The sequence below is a fragment of the Rattus rattus genome, chromosome 8 (assembly GCF_011064425.1).
Source record: "Rattus rattus isolate New Zealand chromosome 8, Rrattus_CSIRO_v1, whole genome shotgun sequence".
Taxonomy (NCBI): Eukaryota; Metazoa; Chordata; class Mammalia; order Rodentia; family Muridae; genus Rattus; species Rattus rattus.
The window spans coordinates 57,591,300-57,617,655 of record NC_046161.1 but is presented as its reverse complement, the minus strand read 5'-3'; the positions used below and the strand labels follow the sequence as shown (position 1 = coordinate 57,617,655).

The 26,356-nt window shown below is 43.0% G+C and overlaps 1 protein-coding gene across 2 annotated transcripts in view; it reads left to right on the top strand.

The window, feature by feature from the left end:
* Map2k5 (mitogen-activated protein kinase kinase 5) overlaps positions 1-26,356 on the top strand; it is a 220,813-nt gene that overhangs the window by 56,667 nt on the left and 137,790 nt on the right. For both annotated transcript variants that reach the window (XM_032910909.1, XM_032910908.1), the window contains exon 9: positions 18,160-18,199. In XM_032910909.1, coding sequence (XP_032766800.1) covers positions 18,160-18,199 — 40 coding nt within the window. The remainder of the gene's footprint in view (positions 1-18,159; positions 18,200-26,356) is intronic.

Below are 26,356 nucleotides of genomic sequence, written 5' to 3'. Positions count from 1 at the left end.
CATTCAGAAGACCGTCAGACCCTCTGCCGTCTGCGGGGCTCCTACTAAATTCCCTGTCTACCCTTCTGTGCTTGTTCTTAGCTACACATGTGTCCAAGGACATTTCAACATGGCTGTACCACAGACTCTTAGCTGCGAGCTATTGTCAGGTTCACCTAGCTGCCATCATCTGCACTCCCCATGATTCTCACTGAGACAGTCACTGTGACTGTTTGAACAGCATGTGCTTCTGGAAGGTGAGGGGCAGTGTCTGGAGGATGGACTACTTTATTTAATTAGTAGATTTCTCATAAGCATCTCCATAGATCCTGTTGCCTACACAATTCTGTTACATGTGCATTTTGTTTTGAAACTGAATCTTACCACATTGCCATGGTCCTGTATTCCCTGGCCCAAGCAATCCCCTTTTTGCCTTAGCTTCCTGAATATATGAATATATGTGGATCACTGCAGTTAATCCATGTCTATTTTTAAGGAGAATGTGAAGATATCCAAAACCACTGTGGTCCATGATTGTGCCTCATTTCTGGGCCTTAGTGTGCAGTGTCCATGTAACCCTGGTTCTCCACAGAGCTGAGCTGCAGTCATAAGAGCTCAGTCTACTAAAGTCTCTAAGGAACACCGTTCAATGTGCTGTGGTTGTTTCTCTTACACCAAGTTTGCTTTAATAGCGTTTACTATAAAAATTGTGGGTTTTCTTTTTTCAGAAAAAAATGATTACATCAGGGGCTATGCTACATAAACTAGATGAAGAAAATGTTGGAAAATCTACTCATTGATAACAAAACTTCCTAATGGGTCTATTTAATTTTTTTCCCGTGGATGTATAATCAAGCTACTAAGCGTGTATCAGAAGTCCAATATTTCAGTCTTTTCGCTTCGCCTGCTGGAACATTGTAAATTCCAAGCGATGTGGTGCCCTGTGTAGCTGCAATGTATCTCATTTAATGGCTGGCACATTTTCATCTTTTCAGTCTAGATACTTTGCTCAACTGGCAGTATGCAAGCTGACCATAGACATTTGGACCTGGTGGTAGTGTGGATGCTGTGCCCTGTCCTGTACTGGGCCACTCTCGGTGTTTTCCTAAGCAGGTGTTGGTTTTAGTTGGTATTACTATTTGAATCATAAAAGAAGTTGAGATTTGAAGTATGGCCTAAGTGTAGCAAGAAGGCAGTTTGGGAGAAGAATATGGGTTCATTTTTCACTACTCCCTTACCCAAAGGCCTGTCTCTGAGAAACTGTTTTATTTCCTGATTCATAGTGTACTTCAGAAATGTTGTGGATATAGCAGGCTGTATGTGTTGTAGTTATGCATGTGCCATGTGAATCGACAGTTTGTATATAGCTTCCTATCTCAGCCTTTCCATCTGTAGAATGGGGATGATATAGTACCTATCCTTTACATGAGATGATCCACAGGAAGCCAAGCCCTCGACTGGCACTTTTCCATGGTGGCTGCTGGAACTGATAGGACTGCCAGTGGACACTGTTTAAACTCTCATTGTCTGCCCTGAATGGCCATGGAGAAACATCTATAAAAACAATCTCAGAGTCATATTTGGAATCAATTAGCTTGGAGGTGTCTTTACTATGCTGCATGTTTTATTTTTTATAATTATCCCACAAATAAAAAAGTATTATATCATATCATCACACTATGCTTTTCTGAAAGCTTCCCAGCATTTTCTCATGTGTCACAATTTGTTTTCAGGTTGTCACAGGGTGGTTTGTGTAGTGTGCACCTGTTGTGCCACTGGGAGTGAGAGGGCTCTTCTTGTTTAGTTGTTCATTGGCCAAGCCAGAACTCTAGGCAGGGGCTCCTTGTCTTTCTTTTTTCCCTTCTGCACGTTTCCCTAGGCAGCGCTGTTTCTCACGGTCAGGCAGTGTGTCTTGTGTCCCGTGGTGCGTCCTAGCATCCCAGGTGCAGTGTTACAGTCTGAGTGGCTGATATAAGAAGGAGGGGAGCGGGGGCTTTTCAGTCAAGTTCACTAACTGCCCCCTTCCCTGTTTTCCAGCTTCCAAGGTTGCATAATTGGTTGAGAACCTTCACCTCAAAGGGGATTCCAGACTAAGGATATTTATGTAAGGATTAGCTCCCCTGTGGGTGTTGAGACTTTGATAACTTAGCACCCCCTGACCTAGCAGACTAGAGCCTGTCCCCTTTTCTTGGACAGTGTATGGCACTGAAACCTGAGTGGTCAGCAGGCACAGTGGCTCTGGACACACCCTCTGCTTCCACAGCCACCCAGGGCCTGCTTTGGATGGAGCTGCTGGGGCTCAGGCTTCAGAAGTGCAAGATGCTGGAGTCTTGGGGTCACACTGGGCTTCCTGTTAGCTAATAGTTGTTCAAGTCACCAGAGGGCCATCATTTCTGTTTTTTTGTTTATCTGTTTTCTAATGCAAATTATTTAAGCTAGGTCTTAGATTGATCATGAGTTCCAGTCTCTAGGTATTAGAAATCAGTAGCGAAGTTTCTATGTCCAGTTTCTTCCTCGGGTACATTGAAGAATCCAGTCTGCATATGGGTAAAATTTCAGTGATACAATAGGTAGCATATATTCCACTCAGATGGTGTTTAAAGGATTGAATGTTTATCATTGTTTAAGGTTTTTATCTAGACATAATAAGAGGAAGAGTAATCCTCAAAGGGTTGGTTTCTGTTGTTTCATTTATTTTAAGTGATAAGCATTAGGTGCTGGGCTGGGAACAGTCCTTGGAGGGAGTAGCAAAGATCATGTGAGTTTCTAAGTCATCTTTGGCCCCTATGATATGACTATAAAACCACCTAAAATAAAAATGTGCTCAGAAGCTGGGATTCTAATCAGCCATTATAGTAATGAGGTTTATTTATTGAAAAGCAGAATCTCTGATGGGCATTTACATAAGATACATGAAAATATGTGAGTTACCTAATTAAAGCTGTTTAATAGGCAAAACGCTTTAAAACCAGAGGGCTCCTAAAATCATGCCTGGTCTGGCCTTGATGGTAAGCGTGCAGTTCTGTGCTGAGGGCACTGTCCGTCGGCAGCAGGCTGTGTACACAAGTGGGTTGCAGTCATCTAGAGTGGTGGCTTTCAACCTACAGGTCACCGCCCCTTTTGGAGGCCAAATGATCCTTTCACAGGGTCATTATAATTTCACATATCAGATATCCCACATATCAGATATTTACATTATGATTCCTGACAGTAGCAAAATTACAGTTAGGAAGTAACAACAAAAATAATTTTATGGCTGGGGGTCACCAGAACATGAGGAACTGTGCTGAAGGGTGGCAGCCTTAGTAAGGTTGAGAACCTGGGATGGAGAGTGTAAGTCGGAGGTATCTATCACAGTGTATGTACACTCTACTGTGTCTGAATAACAGTAAAATTGCCTGAATGCATCCATTGTTGATTGAGGCATTGAGGTTCATTCCAGTCGAATTGACTTTTACTGAAATTATTTATTTAGAACCGCTTAACACCCCAGAAGCTTTGACTCCTCTCTCACCAGCCAACCTGCACATGTCAAATGAAAGCAGTGACCCTGCTCCTTCATATGCCCCCCCACGTGTATCTCGTATATTAAAAGTAGTTTTTAAATGGTCTTGATATTGACCTGAGAGGCGGGGTGCTTGTTTGATTTATCTTGACCTTAAATTTCCAATGAAATGAAGAGCATTTTCTTTGCAGCCAAGATCATATTTTAAACAAGCAACAAGACATCTTCCTAATGTAAAATTAAATACTTACATATGGCTGGGTTGCATTATGGTATCACTTGGCAAGCAGGGATATTAATGTTTTCAGAAAATCAATGAGTATTTGTCAAATAAAATTAATTATGTATGTGTCCCCTCTTCTCTCCCAGCCCTCGCGGTTCCGGGTTTGTTTCCCGCAGTAATATGTACTGTGCTGGTGAGATGCCCAGGCTCCCTCTACCCCTGCCCCGTGGCCCCAGCCCTCTGCGTACACGTGCTCATATCCATTACGGCAATGATGGATTATTGGCATCTCACCTACATGACAGGGTGTCACAGGTCGCTGAGCAGAGACTTTCAGACTGTGTTTCCACTCGAATTAACTATTATTGAAATAGTTTATTGAGATTGAAGTATTGATCTTTTTCCCCTCTAAATGTAGCTTAAGGGAAGGAAGAGGAGGCAGTGGTGTTTTTGAAAGACACTAAATTTCATTTTTAAAAATCTCATTTATTTAGCCTTTTCTTTTTCCTGTTTTATAGCCCCTATAGTTTTATTGCCTGGAAAAGGGTATCTTGGCTTTATTTTTATGACAGTATAATTATACTTCAGAAATGCACTTGATTACTATGGGTAACAAAATTGTTCTACTATATTGGTTTGGCCAATATTGCTATACAAACAACTTTTCAGTCAATTGAGTCTAGTAAAAATCAATATATTATGGTAATATTTCAAGTAAGAATTTGCTGAATCTAAATGTTTTAACACATTCTCTTTCAGGGAAAAATAATTCTGAGATAGCAAGACTTTTGTAATATTTTATGTTAATGAAATACTTTGTTTATGGAGAAATCTCAGTCCCTGGTGACAGTGCTTGTGCACAGGTACAGCTTTCTGTTAGCTTGCCTCCATTAGCAGACGTGAGAGGGTGCTGCTCCCTCTGCAGGCACTTCCCTAGCTGCTGCATCAGGTGACACGGGTGTGAGTGCGTCCTGCAGCCTTCCTTGGCATTCAGGAGAGGATTCTTTTTGTGCTGTTAAGTTGACAGAGACATGAATTCAAAGGACAGATGTGGGCAGGTAACGCGGGCTTGGCAGTGTGCCTCTTTAGACTTTGGTTTTTTGACCTGCAAATTCTGAGCATGTATGGTGTCAGGGGCCCCATGTCCCAAGAGACACAAGTCCTGTCCACAGGTGATACAGGCTCTCAGGCTAGACTGTGTATCTGTATGTGCGGGTCACTGGCTCGGGGGGCATGAGGGACAGATCAGGAACAGCCTCATGGAGGATCTGAAACTTGGTGGAGTTGGCTTTTACCTAGAGTAGAGAAAGTAAAAGGGAAGTGACTGTTGCTGCTCCTGGACAGTTTGCTGTGCTCTGAAGGCTAATTGCTTGTCTCCAGTATCTCTCTGAGTTACACTCTCTCCCTGATGTTTTGCCACCATGTGGTCCTTCCCGTCCGAGTCATCTTGGTAGCAGTCCTCCGAGTGCCTGGCAGGTGTCTGTCTGTCTATACTAATCACCAAGTGTCTGTCTATACTAATCACCAAGTGTCTGTCTATACTAATCACCAAGTGTCTGTCTATACTAATCACCAAGTGTCTTAGAACCAACTTGCTGAGGCAGGGCTTCATGCAGGGAAAATACAAGGTGTCGACCATGGTAGGGTAGCTCTAGAAACACCCACTGGAAGCAGAGAGACGGGGCCATTGCCCAGAACTGCGGAGAAGAAAACCGTCCCGCAGACCTGAATGGAAGCTGACTGCATAGATCCCTCCTGAGGCTGGAAGAGCTAATAAAGGGCATTTAAATGTAGCACTAGCAGCCATAAATATCTTATGGCAGATCCATTTGGTTTTGCTGTTCAATTTTATCTTGGATTATATGTTCATTTATGCAGTGAACTAGTAGTTACTGAGTGTTCTGTGTGCTAAGACTGTTATCAACACATGCAGTCGACTAGCAGATAGGACAGTCTAGGTCCCAAACAAAGGGTCCTCAAAGAAGGAAATGCCAAAGTAAGACGATACGTGACCTTGAAGTTGGTATGAGTGTAGAAAAGAGGTGCCAGAGGCAGATTTAACTGAAGAAATGTTGTTAGAGTTGAGACCGGGCAGATATTCAGGAGAAAATCAAGGAGAATAATCCTCCAGAAAGAAGGGATGACTCAAACCAGATGGGCACAGCTATCACATCTAGGCCAGTGTAGTTGGAGCAGAGAAATCTCTGAAAGAGTGGACAGATGGACAGGGACTGGCCACAGCATGTCTTTAGACCTGGTGAAGAGGCCATCATGGTTTCCTGCTTTTTTATGAGCAAGGAAGAGCAGGGAGGGTGAATTGACCTGCCCAGGCCAAGAGCACAACTCATGGTGGCTCACCCTGGACCCTCCTGGGGTGCTTCTCAAGCCACGGCCCACTCTATGACATTCATTCTCCAAATTTTAAAAATTTTAATGCAGATGCTTTATTAATGTAAAACAAAAATTGGTGTCAGTGGTGAGCTATGTCCAGTGGGTCATTTTCAGTGCTCTGTAGTAATTGCTAGCACAAACATTTCTGGGCCCACAGCTACAACAGCATGCTAGCTGCTGGTCTACCCTCCAGGTCTCTTTATCTATCCAAAGGCATGGAATTTAGTAATTGAATTTCTAGATTAATTATTTGGTTGTGCAAATGGAAGTGGCACATTTCTTGACTCCTAAGACATACTAAAATTTTAAGTCTATTTTGCAGTAGTTGACATGTTAGAAAATTATAGTCTCTGTTGGCGTATTGCACAAGTAAATATTTGTAAAGCACAGCGTCTAGGGCCTTTACTTAAATTGCTTTTTTGGAAAATAATTCACTGTAAATTCCAAAAGGCATTTACTGTGCATAACTTTGGGCCACCTTTTCCCTTTTCTGTGTTTGGCTATTTTAATGTAAGGGACCGTGTTCCTGTTACATTTCTGCTTTTCTGGTTCTGTAATGCATCTTAACATGGGATTGGAGAACAGTTACTAAACTAGGCGGGTAGCAGTGGGGGCAGGCTTATAAATATTAAGCTTAAAGGGATTTTGTTTGTTTGTTTGTTTTAGCATTAATTTGCTTTCTCAGTGCAACTTAGTACAATATCCTCCTGACCATAAAATTTTCCATAGTTTTCTCTGCCAGAGTTTATTGCATGACAGCAAAGTATCTGATGTTACACTCAGAGCAGAGCACACGGTTTTGTTTTGCGAATTCACATAATAAAATGAAAACAGTGTTCTGACAAAATTAGAACTTGCTTCTGGGCACAATCAATATAGTACTTTAGCCAGCTTTTGTGTTTAGAAAATACAAACATGTCCACCCTCAACACCCTGGTTCTGCTCTAGCCTGTAGCCCCAGAAAGGATCAGTGCTCAGTGAGAAAATGGAAAGGTTTGATTAAACCATAATTAAGTTTTTGGGATGTTTAGCTAAGAACTCTGAATAAGCTGTGTTTTTAGGTTGTTTCAACAATAAGTGTAGCGAATGAAACTGAATAGTGTGATTGCAAGTGGGACGTGAAGCGCAGTCTCAGAGTGGCTACAACTGCATGTGCACCAAGCTAAAGTCGTGCACACTGTATTTCTCCTCCCTTTTAACGTTTTTAAAAAGATAATTCTTAGTGAACGTTTGCAGAACAAGGCATCTGACGTAACTGACCGAAAGGGCCAATCAGCAGCGGCTCTGCAACTTAAGCACCAGCAAAGCAGCTCAAGGGCCTGCCTGCCTCTGTGCAGCCAGGGCCCAGAGTTACTTGGACTTCACCAGGGCGTTGGAAGTGGCTGAGTGCAGAAGGCTCCATCCTCATTTGACTGCAAACAGCTGCAACCCTGAGGATTCAGGGCAGTCCACCTCCGAAACTAGGCCTTCTTAGTATTTCTTAGTCGCTTCCAAGTGCCTTTCCCTTCAGGAGGCGCCAGTAGGCAGAGTAAGCTGAAGGGTTTGTGCCAGCCTCTTCAGGGAGCGACCTCTGGACCTGTATTATCATTTTTTTTGCACAGGATCATGTTCCATACTGATGGCTCATGCCAACTGGACACTGTCTGACCTCCTTCCTCCTTCCCAGAACACTGAGCTCTCTGAAGGAGCAGATGGCCCCAGTGCCAGACCTGTTGATGCTGACCTCTGACCCCTAGTCATTTCATTTGGTTCCATGCTAATTGTATCTATAGTGGGTTCTCGCTGTTGTGACTTGGTGAATATTTAATCTTTCTCTGGAATGACGTTAGCATTTTGGGCTTTCTGATCTTTATGAGTCAGTTTGTCCGTCCCCACCACTACAACATCACCCTCTCCTTTCCCTCCCTCCACATAGCTGGCTTTAAAAATGTGTGTGGCCGAGTTATGCTGTGCTGTCCTAAATGGATTAGAGACTATGACCTTCTCTTGACTGATCTCTGAGGACTCTGTAAAGCAAAATGTTACCTAGTTCTTCAAGGAAAACATTCTTACACAATTTATATGTTGTTAGAAGTCACTAAACATACAATAAAAGTATGCCATGTTCTCGAAGGACAGCAGCACAGAGCCAATGCTGTGGGGGTGGGGGAGCACCCTCATCCCTCCTGGCTGGTTTGAAAGCAGTGTAGGTCTAGTGGTAGTTTGTGTTCCTTCTCATATTAAAGTAACAAGTCTCTCCTGGTTTATTTTGACCTGGTCATGATGTGTCCATTCCACAAAGTCTGTTATGCACAAAAGTGCACGAAATGAAGATAAAGTGCCTCACTCCGGCCTGACAAAAGCCATTCCTTTGCAGAACGGTAGCTGCTGTGGAAGTAAATGAATGGACAGCAATCACAGCCTCGTTGATGGAACTGTTCAATTAAAGCACAGGCGTTTACATGGTGTAATTTCCCTAAATTGCCAATGAGCCCCTTTAGACACAACCAGTGTTCAAATTGATTTCAGCATTGATTTTGGCTGAAGCTGATAAATTTCTGCTTGTTAGTTAAAGTAATTTTGCAGAAGACTTTGTACTGCGGTATTGAAGTGTTCATTTAGCTGATGGTTAAAAGAGGAGTTATTTACAGAGGCCTGTACTGTTGTTCTGAGATGGGACAATTCCCCAATCATCTTTTACTTTTAATTTTTTAGGCTTCAGTATACCAATCAATAGGTGATTGAAACTGATTAAAACTTACCCAACCAGCTGCCTATGGCGGTTTAATTAGAAGCCGGTTGATTCTTAAATTAAACGTCCTGTTTTCATCGCTTCGCCATCTTCCAGAAGAGTGAGGGCTAACAGTGCGAAAACCTAAAACTCGGGCTTCATTAAGATAGCTCATGAGTGTGAATCTGCCCGAGAACAGTTCCTCGGGCAGCCCAGAACACAACCCAGAACATACGTGGGCTTTCGGAGAGCAGGAGGAATGGTTTTGTTTTTAGGTCAGGTATAGTCCATAGTGTGATATAAAGGGCCATCTGTTTGTGACATGTCACTGCGCAAACAGTGGGTGCTGGGGCTCAGGTTTAACACACAGTAGGCATGAAGAGCCATCAGAATAGTCGGTGAATCTCTGGCTCTGGCACCTCAGATGGAGTATTTGTCATTCAGTTTGGAGGTCCCACGTAAAGTACGTGTCACTGGGTAGTAAACAAGTATCTTACCAGAAGCCCGTGTTGACTTTCAGCAATTGTGAGCAGGACTGCAGGAGAGATTTTAGCCATCCCCCACTTCCTACCCTTCCCCACACTCATTTTATCTAGTAAGGACAGTTCTTGGGTTTGTAATGAAAGCGGGTTGATATTTCTGTCATAAGGGACATATTGCATCTGACTCTACAGGGAGGGGAGTAAATGGCTCACTTTTCAGAGGCGCATTTACTCTTTGACCCACTAGGGTACTGTTTAGTGTTCTAGAAGAGGTAATTTAGTAAATTGCACCCCAGTGGCCAGAAAAAGTTAATGCAGCCCTGAAAAGTGAGCTGTTCGATCGATTTCTCCTATTGCTTTTTAAAAATCAGCACCGACCATATCCAGGGTGCCCCGAAGTCTGTTGGAAAGGGGCTCTGGAAGCAGCCAGTTCATGCTCAAGTAGAGCTTGGTCTGGCTTCAGAGGCCCAGATCCACTTCCTGCTCCAGTGTTTACCAAACAGAAATTTAAAGCTACCATTAACCTCACCAGCCTTGACCTCCTGACCGCAGAATGACTGTGGAAGACATCTCCCTGACAGGTTTCTGTACAAAGCAAATAGCCTCTCTGTATAAAAATATTCCCTATCCAGACTTCTCCCTCATGCTCCCCACCCCCATCTCCGAGTGCCAGCCGACCTGGCTGCTGTCAGCCTTGGTCTGAGAACCTTGGTTTCCAAGTGGACAGCAGACAATGGAGAGATGCGTGACTGACCAGAGTCCTAAGGATAAGAAGCCGACTGAGTGCTCAGCCCGGAAAGGGACTCCTGTCTGTCAGAGAATGGGAGGAGCACTGTGAAGTGCTGGTTTCTGGGCATGACATGGCCATTGGGATGGTAACTCTCAGCAGCTGTGGTCAGCAGCACACCATCAAGCCAGCAAAACCTCTGTCGAGAATGGGATAGGGTAGGTGATCCCCAGGCATAGCAGACTGAGGAGCTCTTGGCAGGAGCGTGCTGCTCTTTCTCTTTGGAAGATGTATTTACCATTAGGCTTCCCATGCTGCACTGCACCCAGGCACATATGGGCAGCAAGCTTAATTGGACTTTGTGGGTTACTTAACTAAAAAAATACATGGAGATTAAAGGTGAGAAACCAGAGTACATGTGGTCATTTTCATATGCATATATGAAATTCTCAGAATAAAGAAAACTTTAAAAATTCCTAACACACATGTTAGAAACCATACACAACTGTATGCTAAGCACTGATGGAAGGTTTTCAAAAGTAACCAACCGTCTTGGTGGTTAATTTGGGAGAAGTGACTTGCTGCTAACTCTATACGGAACTGAGTAGCTCCCAACCCATGCCAAAGCATGTCCAGGAGAGAGGTCCCGAGCTGCTTAATCCTCAGATGCTCCTGCTTCTCCCACTGCTCAGCCACTCAGCTTCCTTCTAGGCGTGATGTCTCTTGCCTCCCTGCTTTGTTCATCGCCTTCTCTCAGAACCTTTGATCGAGAGTTCACTGTGACGGGAGCTTCCGCTATCTCAAAGGTATTTAGGCCATATATTAAAAGACATTACTCTAGTTAATGTGGAAAGTGTTAAAGGCTGGAAGCAGGCTGCTTTAGCTTATGGAAGAAATATGGAAGCCTAACCACATTAGCTTCGAGGGAGGTATGAGAGGAAAGGGGCGTCTCACCCAACTAAACAGAGAGGAACCAGCATGAGGCTGTTTGCACCTTTCTATGGCTGAATCTTTTCAACCCAGCCAAGTTGTTCATGTCTTAGGTTAGGTTGATTTATGAGGCCTATTTGGTTTGATACATAAACAGTCGGAGGGTGTTGCTTAACCACACATCATTTTATAATCGGCAGTCAAGCTTCCGTAGTGGGCTCTTAGGCAGAAGGAAGGCCGGCACAGCCCACAATTTGAAGCTTCTCTACAACTGCCTTTGACTTTGGGTTTTCTGTGGTAACAGCCAGAACTCGGGTAATGTGTTTATCTATTATGGAAGACAACAACTGTTAGCATGGATTTCTCTGAAACTGTTGGATTTTTTTCCCTCCCTGTGAAAGGCTATGGCTATTTCAGTGAGTGACAGACCTCCTTAAACTTTTCCAGCTGACTGTTACTCCCATCTTCCAAAGAAAAGGGGCAAGCATTAAGATAGCATTTTCATTGGCTGTCCCCACAGCTACTTTTCATATGGTTGCTAGCGATGTCATTGCAATTCAAAGATGACCGTATGAGGGTACATTTAATAATTGAATCTGAATGTGGCACTTCTTAACTTTCTGTGCTACTAAGAATGAAAAGTTGCTTATTTTGTTCCCCCTTCTAAGAAGGACTGAAGTATCCACACTTTGGTCTTCCTTCTTCTTGAGCTTCATGTGGTGTGTGGATTGTATCATGGGTATTCTGAGCTTTGGGGCTAATATCCACTTATCAGTAAGTACATACCATGTGTGTTCCTTTGTGACTGGGTCACCTCATTTGGGATACTTTCTAGTTCCATCCATTTGCCTATGAATTTCATGAAGTCATTGTTTTTAATAGCTGAGTAGTACTCCATTGTGTAAATGTACCACATTTTCTGTATCCATTCCTCTGTTGAAGGACATCTGGGTTGTTTCCAGCTTCTGGCTATTATAAATAAGACTTCTGTGAACATAGTGGAGCATGTGTCCTTGTTGTATATTGGAGCATCTTTTGGGTATATGCCCAGGAGTGGTATAGCTGGGTCCTCAGATAGTACTATGTCCAGTTTTCTGAGGAACCACCAGACTGATTTCGACAGTGGTTGTACCAGCTTGTAATTACAACAATGGAGGAGTGTTCCTCTTTCTCCATATCCTTGCCAGCATCTGCTGTCACCTGAGTTTTTGGAATCTCAGGGTTGTTTTGATGAAATACGGAGACAAAGTATGGAGCAGAGACTGAAGGAAAGGCCATCCAGAGATTGCCCTACCTGGGGATCCATCCCATATATAGACACCAAACCCAGGCACTATTGCGGATGCCAAGAAGTGCTTGCTGACAGGGGCCTGATTTGGATGTCTCCTGAGAGGCTCTGCCAGAGCCGTACTGATTTAGATGAGGATGCTTGCAGATAACCATCGAACTGAGCATGGGGACCACAGTGGAGTAGGTAGAGAAAGAACTGAAGGAGCTGAAGGGATTTGCAACCCATAAGAAGAACAATATCAACCAACCAGACCCTCCTTCCCCCCAGAGCTCCTAGGGACTAAACCACCAACCAAAGAGTACACATGGAGGGACCCATGGCTGCAGCTGCATATGTAGCAGATGATGGTCTTGTTGGACATCAGTGGGAGGAGAGGCGCTTGGTCCTGTGAAGGCTCGATGCCCCAGTGTAGGGAAATGACAGGCTGGGTAGGTGGGAGTGGGTAGGTGGCTGGGTAAGCACCCTCATAGAAGCAGGGGAGGAAGGAAGGATAGGATGGGGGATTCCAGAGGGGAAACCAGAAAAGGGAACAACATTTGGGATGTAAATAAATAAAATATCCAATAAAATCAAAACAAAACAAAAAAAGAATGAAAAGTTGCCTAAATAAAGTGGATGGTGAAGTAATCCACTGGTTTGTCTTCTTCCAATCAAACTTTTTGTCAAATCTCCAGTGTTTTCTCTTTGGTCTTACCTTCTGGCATCCAGCCCTGATCTGATATATGTCCTGGGAAGCTCTAGGGCTGAGAAAAGAAAGGCAGATATCTATCTACCCATTGCCTGAAGAACACAGAACCTGTTTTATTGTTCTGGAGAACCACTTCTGTCTCTGCAACCTGCTAACACTGCAGCTAGCCTTGTAATTGCTTATTTTTAAATCAGCTTTTTTTCTTTTCGGTTCCCCCACGAGTCTGAGCTCTGAGACCCAGGAAGCAAAATAAGTACCTTCTCTTGCTTCAAAATAAGTGTCCCCATCTACTTCCTGTTCTCTGCGCACAACCAGGGGATTTTCTTGGTCCAGGAGACATTTCCCACAATTGCTAGCTATCTCTAAATAATTCATAGGGTGATCCTCCTGCTTTTCACTAACTCTTCAGGATGCTATGTGAGAAGCAGAACCCCTGTTGGTTTGTGAAACAAGCAGCCTGGCCCTCACAGGACAGTGACAGTAGAGTCACTCAGGTGTGTCCTCTGTCACTGCAACTCAGTCTATGCATGGGGTTACTCTTGAGGGCTTTCTCTAAGCCAGGGAACAATCAGTGCAGAGGTGTTCTCATGCTCATCTTTGATGAGTGTTTGCTGATTGGTTGCTGTTTACAGCATCACATGAGTCATGCTCAAATACAAAGTGTTGATGTCAGGTTGTACGTCACCCTGTCTTAAACGTCCTCTGGTGTCATAGTAACCAGAGAAGCTAGATGCTCCCCAGAATAAATCCTCTTTGCACATGAATTTAAGTAACTTTATTGGACTTAGGTTCAGACACTAACACCAGGAAGTGCTGTAGAACTCAGATGTCTGCTTTAATTGTGTAAGCGTGCATGGGCTTTAGTGAACGCGTGTTCAGCTGTAGGCTATTTATTTTGTAAGCAGGAGTCAGTTGGGATGACTCACATTCTTGTGATTCTTCTAGAATGTGGAATTTTAAGCATAAACAATTTCAGTGAACACTGTAAGATACGAATATAGTTGGTCTCCTGCATGACATGCACTTGCGTGGCAGTCCAGAGGCAACATTGTGAACACCAGTTGTTTCGCCTTATGTCCTGGTGGATGCAGGACTTTTTAACATTTTGTTTTCAAACTTTTCTTCTCACTTAAAGATTATTGGAGAATTTTTAAAAATTATTTTATATGTGTACCACATGTATGCCTGGTATCTAAAGAGGCCAGAGAGGGCATCAAATTCCCTGAAACTGGAGTTGCAGGCAATTTTGAGTGTTGGGAACTGAACCTGCGTCCTCTGGAAGATCATGCGGTTCTCATAACCGCTGAGCCATCTCTCCAGTCTGTGGTGATTATTCTTAACATAGATTCTCCTTGGGACTTAGATGAAGGTAGGCCCACATATCGCTTCCCTTCTAAGCTTCACTAGACTCTAACGTCTGAAAGTACAAGCAGTAGAATCACTTGCCCTGGTCCCCATGTATTGCCTTTGTGGTGGTCAGTCACACGTTTCCTGTGCACTTACCAAGTCCTTGGCATTAGGACAGACATAAGACCAGCATTCGTGGCCTCTCTGGTCTGTTGTGAGTTTACCGGAAGATCCTTCTTATGTCCTTGACTACTTCTTTTTCCTCCCTGGCCTCAGTTTAGATAGGAAGCTTTCACCCCTACTCAGCTCAAGTTCCCCTCACCCCTTGCTGGGGACATTTCTCAGCTCACCCTTAGTTTCAAACTCCTCATCCAGCAGCTACTATGCTTCTTTGAAATTAGCTTTCTGCTTCTATCTGTACCTTCTATAACTTGGAATAAAGGCCAAGTGCCATGGCCTAGGTGACATGAGACAGCCCAGTTTCCACTGCCTCTTTAGCTCATGTCTCTCACTTAACCCGTTGTTCATTGTTTCACACACACTTGCACCCTGGGCCTTCACACTTGCTCCACTGCTTGGACAAATGATGTGTGAAGGTGAGAGAGGTGACAGGAGCTAAGACTGTCTGAGGCTTTTACATTGTTTGCAGGGGAATAGAAAACAGTTAACTTTATATTCTGTTAAGTCCGCTCTGATAAAAATGCTCTAGTCAACAAGAATGCAGTAGACAGGTGCAGGAGAAAGGTAAAAACAAAAGAGGAAAGTGGTGGGAGGAATCCCGAATATATCAGTAGTTACAATAGGCACACAGAAAGATTGCCGCTTAATGGATTATGTAGATTGAGTTTTTAGAAGTATAGCTCCTTGCTAGTTTAGATTAGTTTGGAAGAAATTCATAAAACACAAAACCACAAAGATACACTAAAGTTAAGAGGAAGAGATGGGAAAGGACATCCGACCAACAAAGCAGGAGTACCAACAAAACCTTCTCTAAAAGCTTATATATTGGTGTATGACAAACTTAAAAATAAAATTACTACACATAAGAAGGGCTGCTATAGATGCTATAAGAAAAGCAAACTGACTTAGCAACCGTAAGCTAATATGTAATTAATAACAATCTTAAAATACGTGAAACAAAATCTTATACAATCACCCAGAACATTTGCTCAATCCACACAGTTGGAGAATGTCTCAACAATCAATTGATCAGATAAAATTAGTCTGTGAAAGATGTTTTTAATTCCTTTTATTCCTGCATGTTTAAGTGTGACTGAGTGTCTATACAAGTACCACAGGAGTGCAGTTGCCTGAAGAGGCCAGAAGAGTGTGTCATGCCCCACAGTTGGGGTGACACGAGGTTGTGATGCACCCAATGTGGGTGCTGGGAATCAAACCCAGGCCTTCTGCAAGAGCAGGGATCACTCACCCACTGAGTCCTGCCAGCCTGAAATGGAAGATTTTAACATCACGGGCAGAGTGTGAATCCTCCTACCTCAAAAGATCTAGGTTAAAAGTGGATCTCCCCAGTTCTAATGATTTAATTAAGAAAAGAAATCCTCACAGGTTCTCATGCTCTAGCATTTACAGCAGCTGTTGTACCTTGTGCCATCCCCAGGTGTCTGTAGTGTTTGTTCAGTTTTACAGGGGACTGGTCCCCAAAGGCCAAGTGGAGCACACAGGGAGAAGAGCTAAGAAACCCCTCATACAAATGCTTCCTCCCTTCTCTCTTTGGAACAGGTAATTACTGTGGCAACAACAAACTAATTTGAAGCGTTAGCTGTTAATTAAAGCATTGCAGAGGTGTATAGTTGTCTTTTGGTGTAACCAGAGCCTCCATTCAGACTTCATTAATCACTTTACAGTTAATGTGCTGAGGAAGGTCGAGACAATTGAGACGCACTATCTGCTGAAAGTAAACAAGCTCTCCCTCCAGGTAGGACGCTGCTCAGAGTTGAGTTGGCTCGGCTTGAGCTGCTGCTGCCTTTGCCATCCATTTCTCCCTGATGATGAAATGTGAAACCGGCCCTGTCCCCAGACTGTAAACCCAGCCACAAGGTGTCTTTATTGCTCGAAATGGAACCCAAACTTTTCATGGATGAATTAGCGTGCGTCATAATTAAATCATCAACTCTCCTTTTAATTCACTTGGAAATGGGAGACCTTTCTTTTTGGGAAAGAGATCAGCTTTCTTGACAAGCTAATTAAGTTGCCAAGCTGCCCAGTGAGGGATATGTATGTTGGGCTCTCTGCTAATCATGCTTCTGTCGCTGCATCTGGTCTCAGAAGTCCACGTGTCGCTCCTTGTTCAAAGGGCAGCACTGCCCTTCCAGCGTTTCTCTTTAAACTTTAGTCCTTGGCGAGCGTTCTAATACTCAGGGCTTTACCAAGTTGAAGTTGGAAGCATCTGGAATATACCGGTGGAAATAATGTTATTATTTAATCTTTCATATTGAATTATTTATATTTACATGGAAAGGGCATCTAATTTCTTCACATATATTTTAAAGAGCACATTCCAACAACTTCTGTAGCCACTGAGGGAAATTACCAGTGTGCTGCAAAGTTTGACATTTCACAAATCAAACTAAGATCTGACGTGTAGCTTTGCATTAATGTAGTTTTGCTTTATGAAGTGTGATGGTTACACAGATGGTAGATAATAATTTCTTATAAAAACAGGATTAATATATGGGCTTCATTTGTAAAATGTTGCATCCTTTTATACAAAGCCTGAAAGATTTCATTTATTTTTTAAGTGTGTATGTCTATGTTTGTGTGTATGTATGTATTATGTATGTATGTATGTATGTATATGTGTGCATACATCTACTCTCCTAGTATTGACTGTAGACTCATAACTAAACCATTTCTATAAATCAATTGATTTCATAACATTTCTTGGTGCTAGATATGGTGGTGCACATCCCCAGTCCTGTTAATATTTTCTTAACCTAGGTTATGAATTACTCCAGTGTAGCTGGGTATTTTAATTACTTTTCTAATGCTGTGAAAAAGGACCAAGGCAGCTTTAAAAAGAAAAAGCAATTTTAGACAATTAGAGTCTATGATGGTGGGGCAATGGTATGGTGGTAGGAACAGCTGAGAGCTTACTTACATCTTGAACTACAAGCTAGGAATAGAGAGCAAAAGAGGCACTGGGAATCCTTAAAGCCGGCCCCCAATGACACACCTCCTTTCAACAAGGCCACGTCTTCTAATCCTTCCCAAATAGTTTCACCAAGTAGAAACATTGAAACATGTAAGCCTGGGCTGCGGCTGAGGGGGAGCATTCTCATTCAAACACCACCTGAGCCTAATTCTCTAAGGAAAAGATGAGCCACCTGCTAAAACCTCATTGGCGTATTTCTCACACCAATGTTTTAGTAAGCCAGTCAGAGCTCATCCTGTGATTGGTGATTATTTTGATGAAATACAGTGATATGGTTTCTCTTTCTATGTACCTTAAAGAAAAGCAAAAACCTTCATTTTGCTGCACATACACAACTATAGACACACATACAGTGATATAACAAAGGCTCTCAGGTCAGAGAACCTGATCTAGTTTTAAGGTCTGGTTCTGCCACTGTGTGTGCGCATGCCACTTAGGCATGGAGCAGACTGTTGAAATCGCTCATTCTTCAGGGCCCTGCCTGTAGGGAGGTAATAATAGATAGCCTGTGACTTTTGAGCAGTTTTAAGATTCATAATCACTTTATAAACCTTGTTTAGCCCCACAGAAATCCACATTGCTAGCATGAGTCATTGACTTGAAGGTCTATCCCCCATTGAGCCAGAAATGTTTGGGGTGACACTATGTCCTTAACCACTCTATAGGTTACCTAATAACATCAAGTAACTTTGTTTTTCTTTTTTCTTCCTATAGAGCATATCATGTCCCAAGTGGGAAAATCTTAGCTGTAAAGGTAAGCATTGGGTATATTTTATGCAAATTTGTATGTATGAGAGTCTGTGTGTGTGGGGGGGGGTAGTGGTCCATGTGGCCTATACACATAGAAATCAGAGGAGGATGCAGGTGGCCTGTTATGTCACTCTCTACCTTCTTCCCATGAGACACAGGGTTTCTTACTGAGTCTGGAGCTAGGCTGGTCTTGTCCTCCCACAGTGCTGGACTTAGGGAAGCAGGCAGCCATGACGGGTACTTTATGTAGGTGTTGAGACGTGTGCAGCCATTGCTGTTATCTGCCAGGCCATCTCCTCAGCTCTTTTATAAAATCCTTGGTGCTCACTGATTTCCTTTCCCCTCTCTGCTTCTGTCACCGTCACACAACCACACTTACAGCAGTAGGCTATTTGCTGGGCCATGGCCAGTCCCTCCTGCAGTCTAGCAGTGATCTACCTTTACAGACACATCCTCTGCCCCTGCCTGCCAGCTAGTGACTTCTTGCCATGCCATGTCTCTGGGCCTTTAGTAATGGAAGGTTTTAGTTTTTGAATAGCTGCTGTGTGCCAGGTATGACACTACACGTTTTAAACAGTCATCTTTAATCCTTAAAACTATGAGGTAATTCTCACCAATTTTAGATTTGAAGAAAGAGGGACTCATGGGGCTGATTTATGCAAGGTCATTTGGGATAGGCAAGGTTAGATGTTCACCTGACTCAATAAAGCTAATGTCCTCCGGTGCTGTGCAGCCTATGTACAAGTGACTGCTGTGCAACCCTCTCTGTCCACCCAGCCTTTCACAGTTCATCTCTGAGATGCCTCTGTAGCACCATCCACAGTGAGAAACTGGTTTCTTTCCCTAATGTTTCAGTTTGTATTTCTGTGCCTTATATTTTTAAGGAAATTAAGAATTTGCAAAATGGTTATCTCTTTTTATTAAAGTTAAACTAGATCTGAGGCTCAAATCTTCTGGATTCTAGTGCATTCCATAGTTCCCTTCCCATCTCACACCTAGCACAGCACCGGCGTCATATATGGCATCATGAGGTCTACTTTTAATAACAGATAGCCCATGTGAGGAGGTCCAACAGAAGTCTCTGAGGGGGCCTTCTTTGAAACTCCAAGCAAATCATATCCACACGCACAGCTTGGGAGATAGCATTGACGTCTTCATAGGTCTACATTTATACAGGAGGAAATGGGTGCAGAGTCCCTGGAGTAGGCACTGTAGGCTAAGCTGTAGCCCAGTCTTCCCCTGTGAACCCACCTGGATCTGTTTCTGTTTCTCTCCTGAGCTCCCTTTGGTCAGAGAGCACTCCCCTCCCCTAAGTGAGCAGTGTTTTCCTGTCTGCCCACTTATTTGTTCCTTTCATGTCAGAAGTCTTAGATTATGATACTGTTGATACATTTAAAGACTCAAATCTTGGTTCAGTTATGCCAAGAGAGAAAGAATGTGTCACTACAGATGACCCATAGCCCTTGGCCTTGCAAATACAATATAAAATTTTCATAATTCCATACATTTTAAGATATACATAACATAGGCTAATATTAAGATTCATAGCCGTGATTATTTAACTGGGTGTAGCAGCTGTTTCAGGAAAGAATTAAAGGTTACGTTGTAAAGTTATATTTTCACTATATGAGAACTGCTGGGGTTTACAAATAAACCATTTTCCAGACTGGACCTTTAAACTGGGATTTCAAGCAAGAACTGTACTGTGTCTGCAAACTGAGTCAAATGGTGGCTGATTTTTGTATTTAGGCTTGATCTTGAGAACCAAAGCAACAATCATGTAGCTCATAAAATGCTTAATTTTGGAGAAAAATACCATTTCTTCAAAACAGCCAGTCATGGTGTGTTAGTTCTTAAAAATTTATTAGTTTCCAAATATTTGGAAATTCCCCAAATATTTTTCAGTTACTGACTTATATTTAATTTACTGTGGTCTAAGAACATACTATATGATTGGAATTACTTTAAATTAATTTGGCTCAAATATGGTCTTTGTTGGTGAAACTTTCCTGTGCATATAAAATAATATATCATCCAAAGAATATGAAAAGTGTTATGTAAATCTTTGTTAAATCAAATTGGCTTTAAGTTTTTATATATTTCATATCTGAATTTTTCTACATGTTCTATCAAGTACCAACCAGGAATGTTAAAATCTCCAACAGTTAGATCTTATTGGTTGTTTTTCTTACATTTCTGTCACTCTCTGCCATAGTTTTTGAAGATGTGCTATTAGTTTTGGTAAGGTTCTTATCATTTGGATGAATTGGCCTCTTTATATTAATGTGGTGACTGTTTTGTTCATAGCAATCTGTGCTCTGAAATCCATATTGGTTAATAGTAGTCTAACTACAGTAGCTAGATGTTTACTAGTGTTGGCCTTTTACTTTCAACATAGTGTGTCTCTACATTGGAGATGAGTTTCTTGTAGACAGCATGCAGTTGGGTCTTACTTTATAATCTATAATCTAGTCTGATATTTGCTTTTTAATTAGGGTGTTGGAACCATTTACATTTTCTGTAATATGATATGATTTGGTTTATATCTCTTGTTCTTTGTGTTGTTTTCCATTTGTCCTGATTATGTACCCATTCTCCCTCACTGTTTCTAATGATTGTCTAGAGCTTATAGCATCCTTCATTAGTGTATCATATAAGATCCTTACAATAAGAGCTGTGCTAGTCAGTGATCTATTGCTGTGAGGAGATGCCATACTCTAGGCAACTCTTATCAAAAGAAGCATTTAATTGGTGGCTTGCTTCCCAAAGGTTTCCAAAGTTCTGAAGAAACAAGTCTCCATGATCATCACAGGCGGTAGGGATCTAGATTGCCTGGACTTTTCTTTTGAATTTTGAAGATCTGATTTCAGTGTTGTCTTTTATTTTCCAGCCAGGTGCTGGCTGTCCTTTGTGTTCACTGCTGCTCCATGCATCTGCCCTGGCATCTCAGAGTTCTTTCTTTGTTAGAGGTGATGGTTACAGTTTACATTGTATAGTTATGCTGGGCTTGGCTGTGATGCTTTTTTCTTCAATATGCTTGAGGTTTGTTGAAATTCTTAAATATGTGGGATTTTAGCTTTCATCAAATTTGGAACACTTTACCCTTTTATCAGATCATGCTCCCACATTGGGAAATTTGCCTGCCTTGTTGGCTTTACTACTCATGGTCTTTTACCTGTTTTAGTTTTGAATAGTTCCTGTCCCTTCCCATATCTTCACAGATCTTTTCTCTTCATTAGCTAATGTGCCATTTCTCCTACCTACTGTGGTTTTTCATTTATAATGTTCTTTTTAGGGAAAAAAGTGTAGGTAGACCTTTTTGCTTTAAGAATATTTTTCATGTTGTTATTTGATGTGCCCAACCTGTTTTCTACATTCTAGAGTATATAGGATAAATTATTACAACTGTGCTGGATAAGTTTATATCAACTTGGCAGAAGCTTAAGTAATCCTAGAGAAGGGATCCTCAATTAATAAAATGCATCCATAAAAGTGAGCTATGGGCAACTCTATATGGCATTTTCTTAATTTATTATTAATAAGGTACAGTCCAGCCCATTGTGAGTGGGGCCATCTCCGATTTGGTGGTCCTGGGTTCTGTAAGAAAATAAGCTAAGTGAACCACGGGGAGCAAGTCAGTAAGGAGCAGGCCCCTCTGTGGCTTCTGTGTCAGCTCCTGCCTCCAGGTTCCTTCCCTGTTTGAATGGCTGTCCTCTTTTCTTCCAGTGATATGGAGGTATAAGCCAAAGAAGCCCTTTCTTCCCCAGTTTGTTTCTGGTCATGGTGTTTTGTCATAGCACAGCAACCCTGACCAGGACAGACAAGCCAGCCAGTGGGCATACCTAGTAGCTGTCATGTATCTCATTTCTGGGTTACTTCCAATGGGTTCCTTTTCCCTTCATTTTGGGTTGTATTTCTTTTTTATCAGGATACTGATAATGTAGCATAGGTAGCTAGATAGTTTTGCATCCTATGAATATTCTTTTTTTAATTGGTTATTTATTGACATTTCAAATGTTATTCCCGTTCCCAGTTTCCCCTCCACAAACCCCCTATCCCCTCCCCCTCCCCCTGCCTCTCTGAGAGTGCTCACTCACCTGCCAACCCACTCCAGCCTCAGCACCCTAGCATTCCACTACACTGGGTCATCGAGCCTCCACAGGACCAAGGGCCTCCCCTTCCCAGTGATGCCCTACAAGGCTGTCCTCTGCTGGACATATCCAGCTGGAGCCTTGGGTTTCCCCCATGTGTACTGTTTGGTTGATGGTTTAGTCCCTGGGAGTTTTAGGGGGTCTGGTTGGTTGATATTGTTGTTCTTCCTATGGGGTTGTAAACCCCTTCAGGTCCTTCAGTCCTTGCCCTAACTTCTCCATTGGGGTCCCCACACTCAATGCGATGTTTGACTGTGAGCATCCACATCTGTATTGGTCAGGCTCTGGCAGAGCCTCTCGGGACAGCTGTACTAGGCTCCTTGGCATCAGCAATAGTGTCTGGGTTTGGTGTCTACGGATGGGATGGATCCCCAGGTAGGGCAGAATCTGGATGGCCTTTCCTTCAGTCACTGCTCCACTCTTTGTCCCTGTACTTCCTTTTGACAGGAGGAATTCAGGATTAATATTTTTGAAGTGAGTGGGTAGCCCCGTCCCTCAGTTTGTTCTACGATGTTAGTGACTTTGAAACAATCCGATGTTTTACTTACTTTTGTTGAAAGTACCAAAGCAGCAGTCAGCCTGCAATGAATTTCCCCATTCTGCTGAGGTGGGATTCCTGATCCAATGGCTAAGGAAACAGGCCGCAGGGTTGGGGTTGCTTGCTCTGGTTCTGTCCTCCTGGCCTGGGTAACTTCCAGCTTCCAAGTGGAGCTCATCTCTCTACTATAGACTCTGATGTCTGTCACACTCCCTCTGGTGCCCTGCCAGCCTACACTGGCACTCTTGGACTTCTCTGCCCCAGGCTCTGTCTTCTCACCTTAAGGAGACTGAGTGCAGCCTGCTTTCTCCCCCTGTACAGGGACTAGAAGACTGTTCAGTCAGTGAACTGAGCAGCCTAAGCTTGCTCCTTATCACCAGTCTCTAGATGTGGTGCTGTTCTGGCTACTGCCCAGTACCTGGAGACCTGTTGATTTTTCTGGTGTGGTGTGACAGGAGTGCATGTGTGTGTGTGTGTGTGTGTGTGTGTGTGTGTGTGTGTGTGTGTGTGTGTTGGTTTGTTGGCTTGTGGGTTTTGTTTGTTGTTTTACCATATATCCCTGATTAGTGTATAACTTTCTGTGTAGACTGAGCTGGCTTCAAGTTCATAGGGATCTGCCTGCTTCTGCCTCGCTGATGCTGGCATTAAAGGCGTGCACCATGATGCTCAGCAATGTGGGTTATTTTGTTTGCCTGGCTTTGGTTCCTTTCCTTTCTTGTCACACCGTAATCCAGATGGCTGCTTCTGTGAGACCATTGGCCAGCTTCTGGATCATTCTCTCAGTAAAGAGAAGTTGCAACTTATTCATGGTTTATGCTGCTGAGTATTTTACATATATTATCTTTATTTTAGACTTTTGCTACTGTTCCTGCTTTTCATTTAGCAGATGCAGCACAGTTAGACAATTTTCCCAAGGTTCTACACCTAGAAAGCCAGAGGCCAGGATGTAAACCCTGCCTTTGCTGTTCTATACCCCTAGATTGGCTTCCTAAAAGCATAGTCTCCTCTTAAAAGTATTGAAAGGCACCGTGTTACTTCTGTACCTGGTACTTTTCTCACAGCTATGAGAAGATGCCCTATAGGAGCAGATAAAGGGAGGAGGGCTCACTTGCTCCAGAGTTGAGTGTGCAGCCCTCATGGCAGCAGGAGTGGGAGAGATGGAAACTGCTGTTCTCTTCCTTTTCTCACTTGTATTTGGTTCAGGACCCCAGCCCTGGAGTGAAGATGCCTACCTGTAGGGTGGGTCCTGCCAACTCAGTTAACCCAATCTGACCCCCTTACAGACACACCAAAGGCTGCTGTCCTGGGTGATTCTGGACCTGTGAGATTAGCAGTCACCATCAGCTGTCACGTGGCCCAAACAAACTAAGCACACCCCTAGGTGGGTGTTGGGCATCTCCACATGCATTAGCAGTCTGCTGCTGCTTTACATGTTCCTACAGTTCCTGGCCTCTGTGCATTTTGTTCTGTTTTACTTGAACTTGTCACCTCATCTGAACCTAGGTTGTTGCTGGGTTTCTTTTTTTTCAACAAGTTAATTCATGTGCGCCTCTCTAATTAGAATGCCTTCATCCGTGTCTTCAACTATTAGAATTCTTAACAGCCTTCAAGAGCCTGCTCTTTGATTCTGGATAAGCCCTGTCACCCTGTTGTATGTACCAGTCACCTTTTGGAATTGTCGGAATGTGATTCCTAAGGGCGGTCATATGCCATCTCACACATGGTGGTTAGTATCATGTCTGTTTCCTCCAATGGATCGAAACCTCTTTAAAATGGAGAACAGAACCAACCACTTTCTTGCCTTACCTACAGGGCCCGGCACTAAATGCAGTGTCTTAACACATAATTTACTGATTGAATACAGTTTTGTTGTTGTTTAATTCATTCATTTATCTTTTGAAGTAACATTCTGAAAATAGGTTCAGCAACATACAAAATCCCCCTGATGGCCTTTGTATGGACCATTACTTGCCCCCAGAATATTTCTTTGCTGCCTTTGTTATATTAAAGGGTAAAATGGAAGGTTAAGACTTAGAAGTGCATTTGATCTTTTCCTGACCCTCTCCTGGCTTTGTGTGACTTGAAGCATGTCACTTGAACCTCTCAGTGACCCCAGTTGCCTGGTGTCACAAGGGGGACTGTGCAGAGTAGCAAATCACAGTCCTTGTCTGAGCAGATTCCCCTGCAGGGCTCTGCTGCCAGCCTAGAACCATGGGGGTTTTCATCCCAAAGTCAGTGGTCAGTTGGACCACACCGTGACTGTCCTCGGACCAGTTCAGTGAGAGTCCTACTCAGAGCTTTTCCAACTTTTAGACATTCCTGACTGAATCCTCCTTTTCACAAACAGCAGCATATTGCAGCTCGTCCTTTCTCAGATTTGAGATGCGATAAGAGAACTTAACAGGTTTTTGTTTTTAAAAGGAAGACAATTTTAAGAAAAATAGAAATGTCTCTATAGCATACAATCTAGAAATTTCTTTGTGTCACACAGCACATTTAGACAATTACGCTAACCACATGTCAGAAATGACTGTCTGATCATCACCTGCGCACTTGCTGGCTCGTATTTACCGGCTTTTGTTTGTTTGGTGTAGGTAGCCAGACCATTGCAAGTAAGTAGAGCAGAAAGCAAACACCAGCCCTGTTAGCCGTCTAGAAGCAGAACCTCTCCACCATTAGTGCCTTCCGTAAAAATCTTTCCTACAGTAATGCTCGGGGAATTTACTGGCCCCCCAGGATTATTTTCTGATTGGGAAAAGAGTACATCTACCAGGGTGTCTTAGCGGTATATGTGGCAGGCGTTGACGATCATTCCCGAGTGCTTTGGGTTTCTGCAGCTTCTAAAGCAGCATTTAAATGGACCATTTGATTAATCATTTGTATCCTGACTGTAATCCTCCCAAGTTTCCTTTCTGAGTTGTACATACTGTAAAAGACAATTATGTCGCCACAGATTAAATAAGTGAATTAAAACAGAATAGCGGCTTAATTTGACCTGTGATTTTGTTCTCTTTGCCTTTAGTAGAGCGCATGCCACTCCAGCAAATAAATGAAGTCATCCATGACAGCTCGTGATGAATTGCCGTATTTATACTGTATATTTTAATAGTCTCACACTAATTTAAACTGAGCACAGAGTAAATTATAATTCAGTCACTTGACTGCTTGTATTTAACTTGACAGCGCATCCTGCGCGTCCTGTCCTGGAGGTGTAGCGGAGGGAGAACAGTGGGCAGGCAGGGACACCCAGCTCCTTCTCTTCTCTCTGAAGCACTTGGCTCAGCCTGAGGAGAGAAGGTTCAGGCCATCCACACTGTGCTTGAACTTCAAAGGGAAAAATCCACATTCACTGTAATTTTCTCCCTAGCCTTCAGAGGAAGAATGGTCTGGTTTATTTTTAGCAGTTTTAAAGTTCACTGGCAAGACTGCCCGGGGGAAAGGTGTTTACCTTTCAGGAAATGCCACGCTTCCA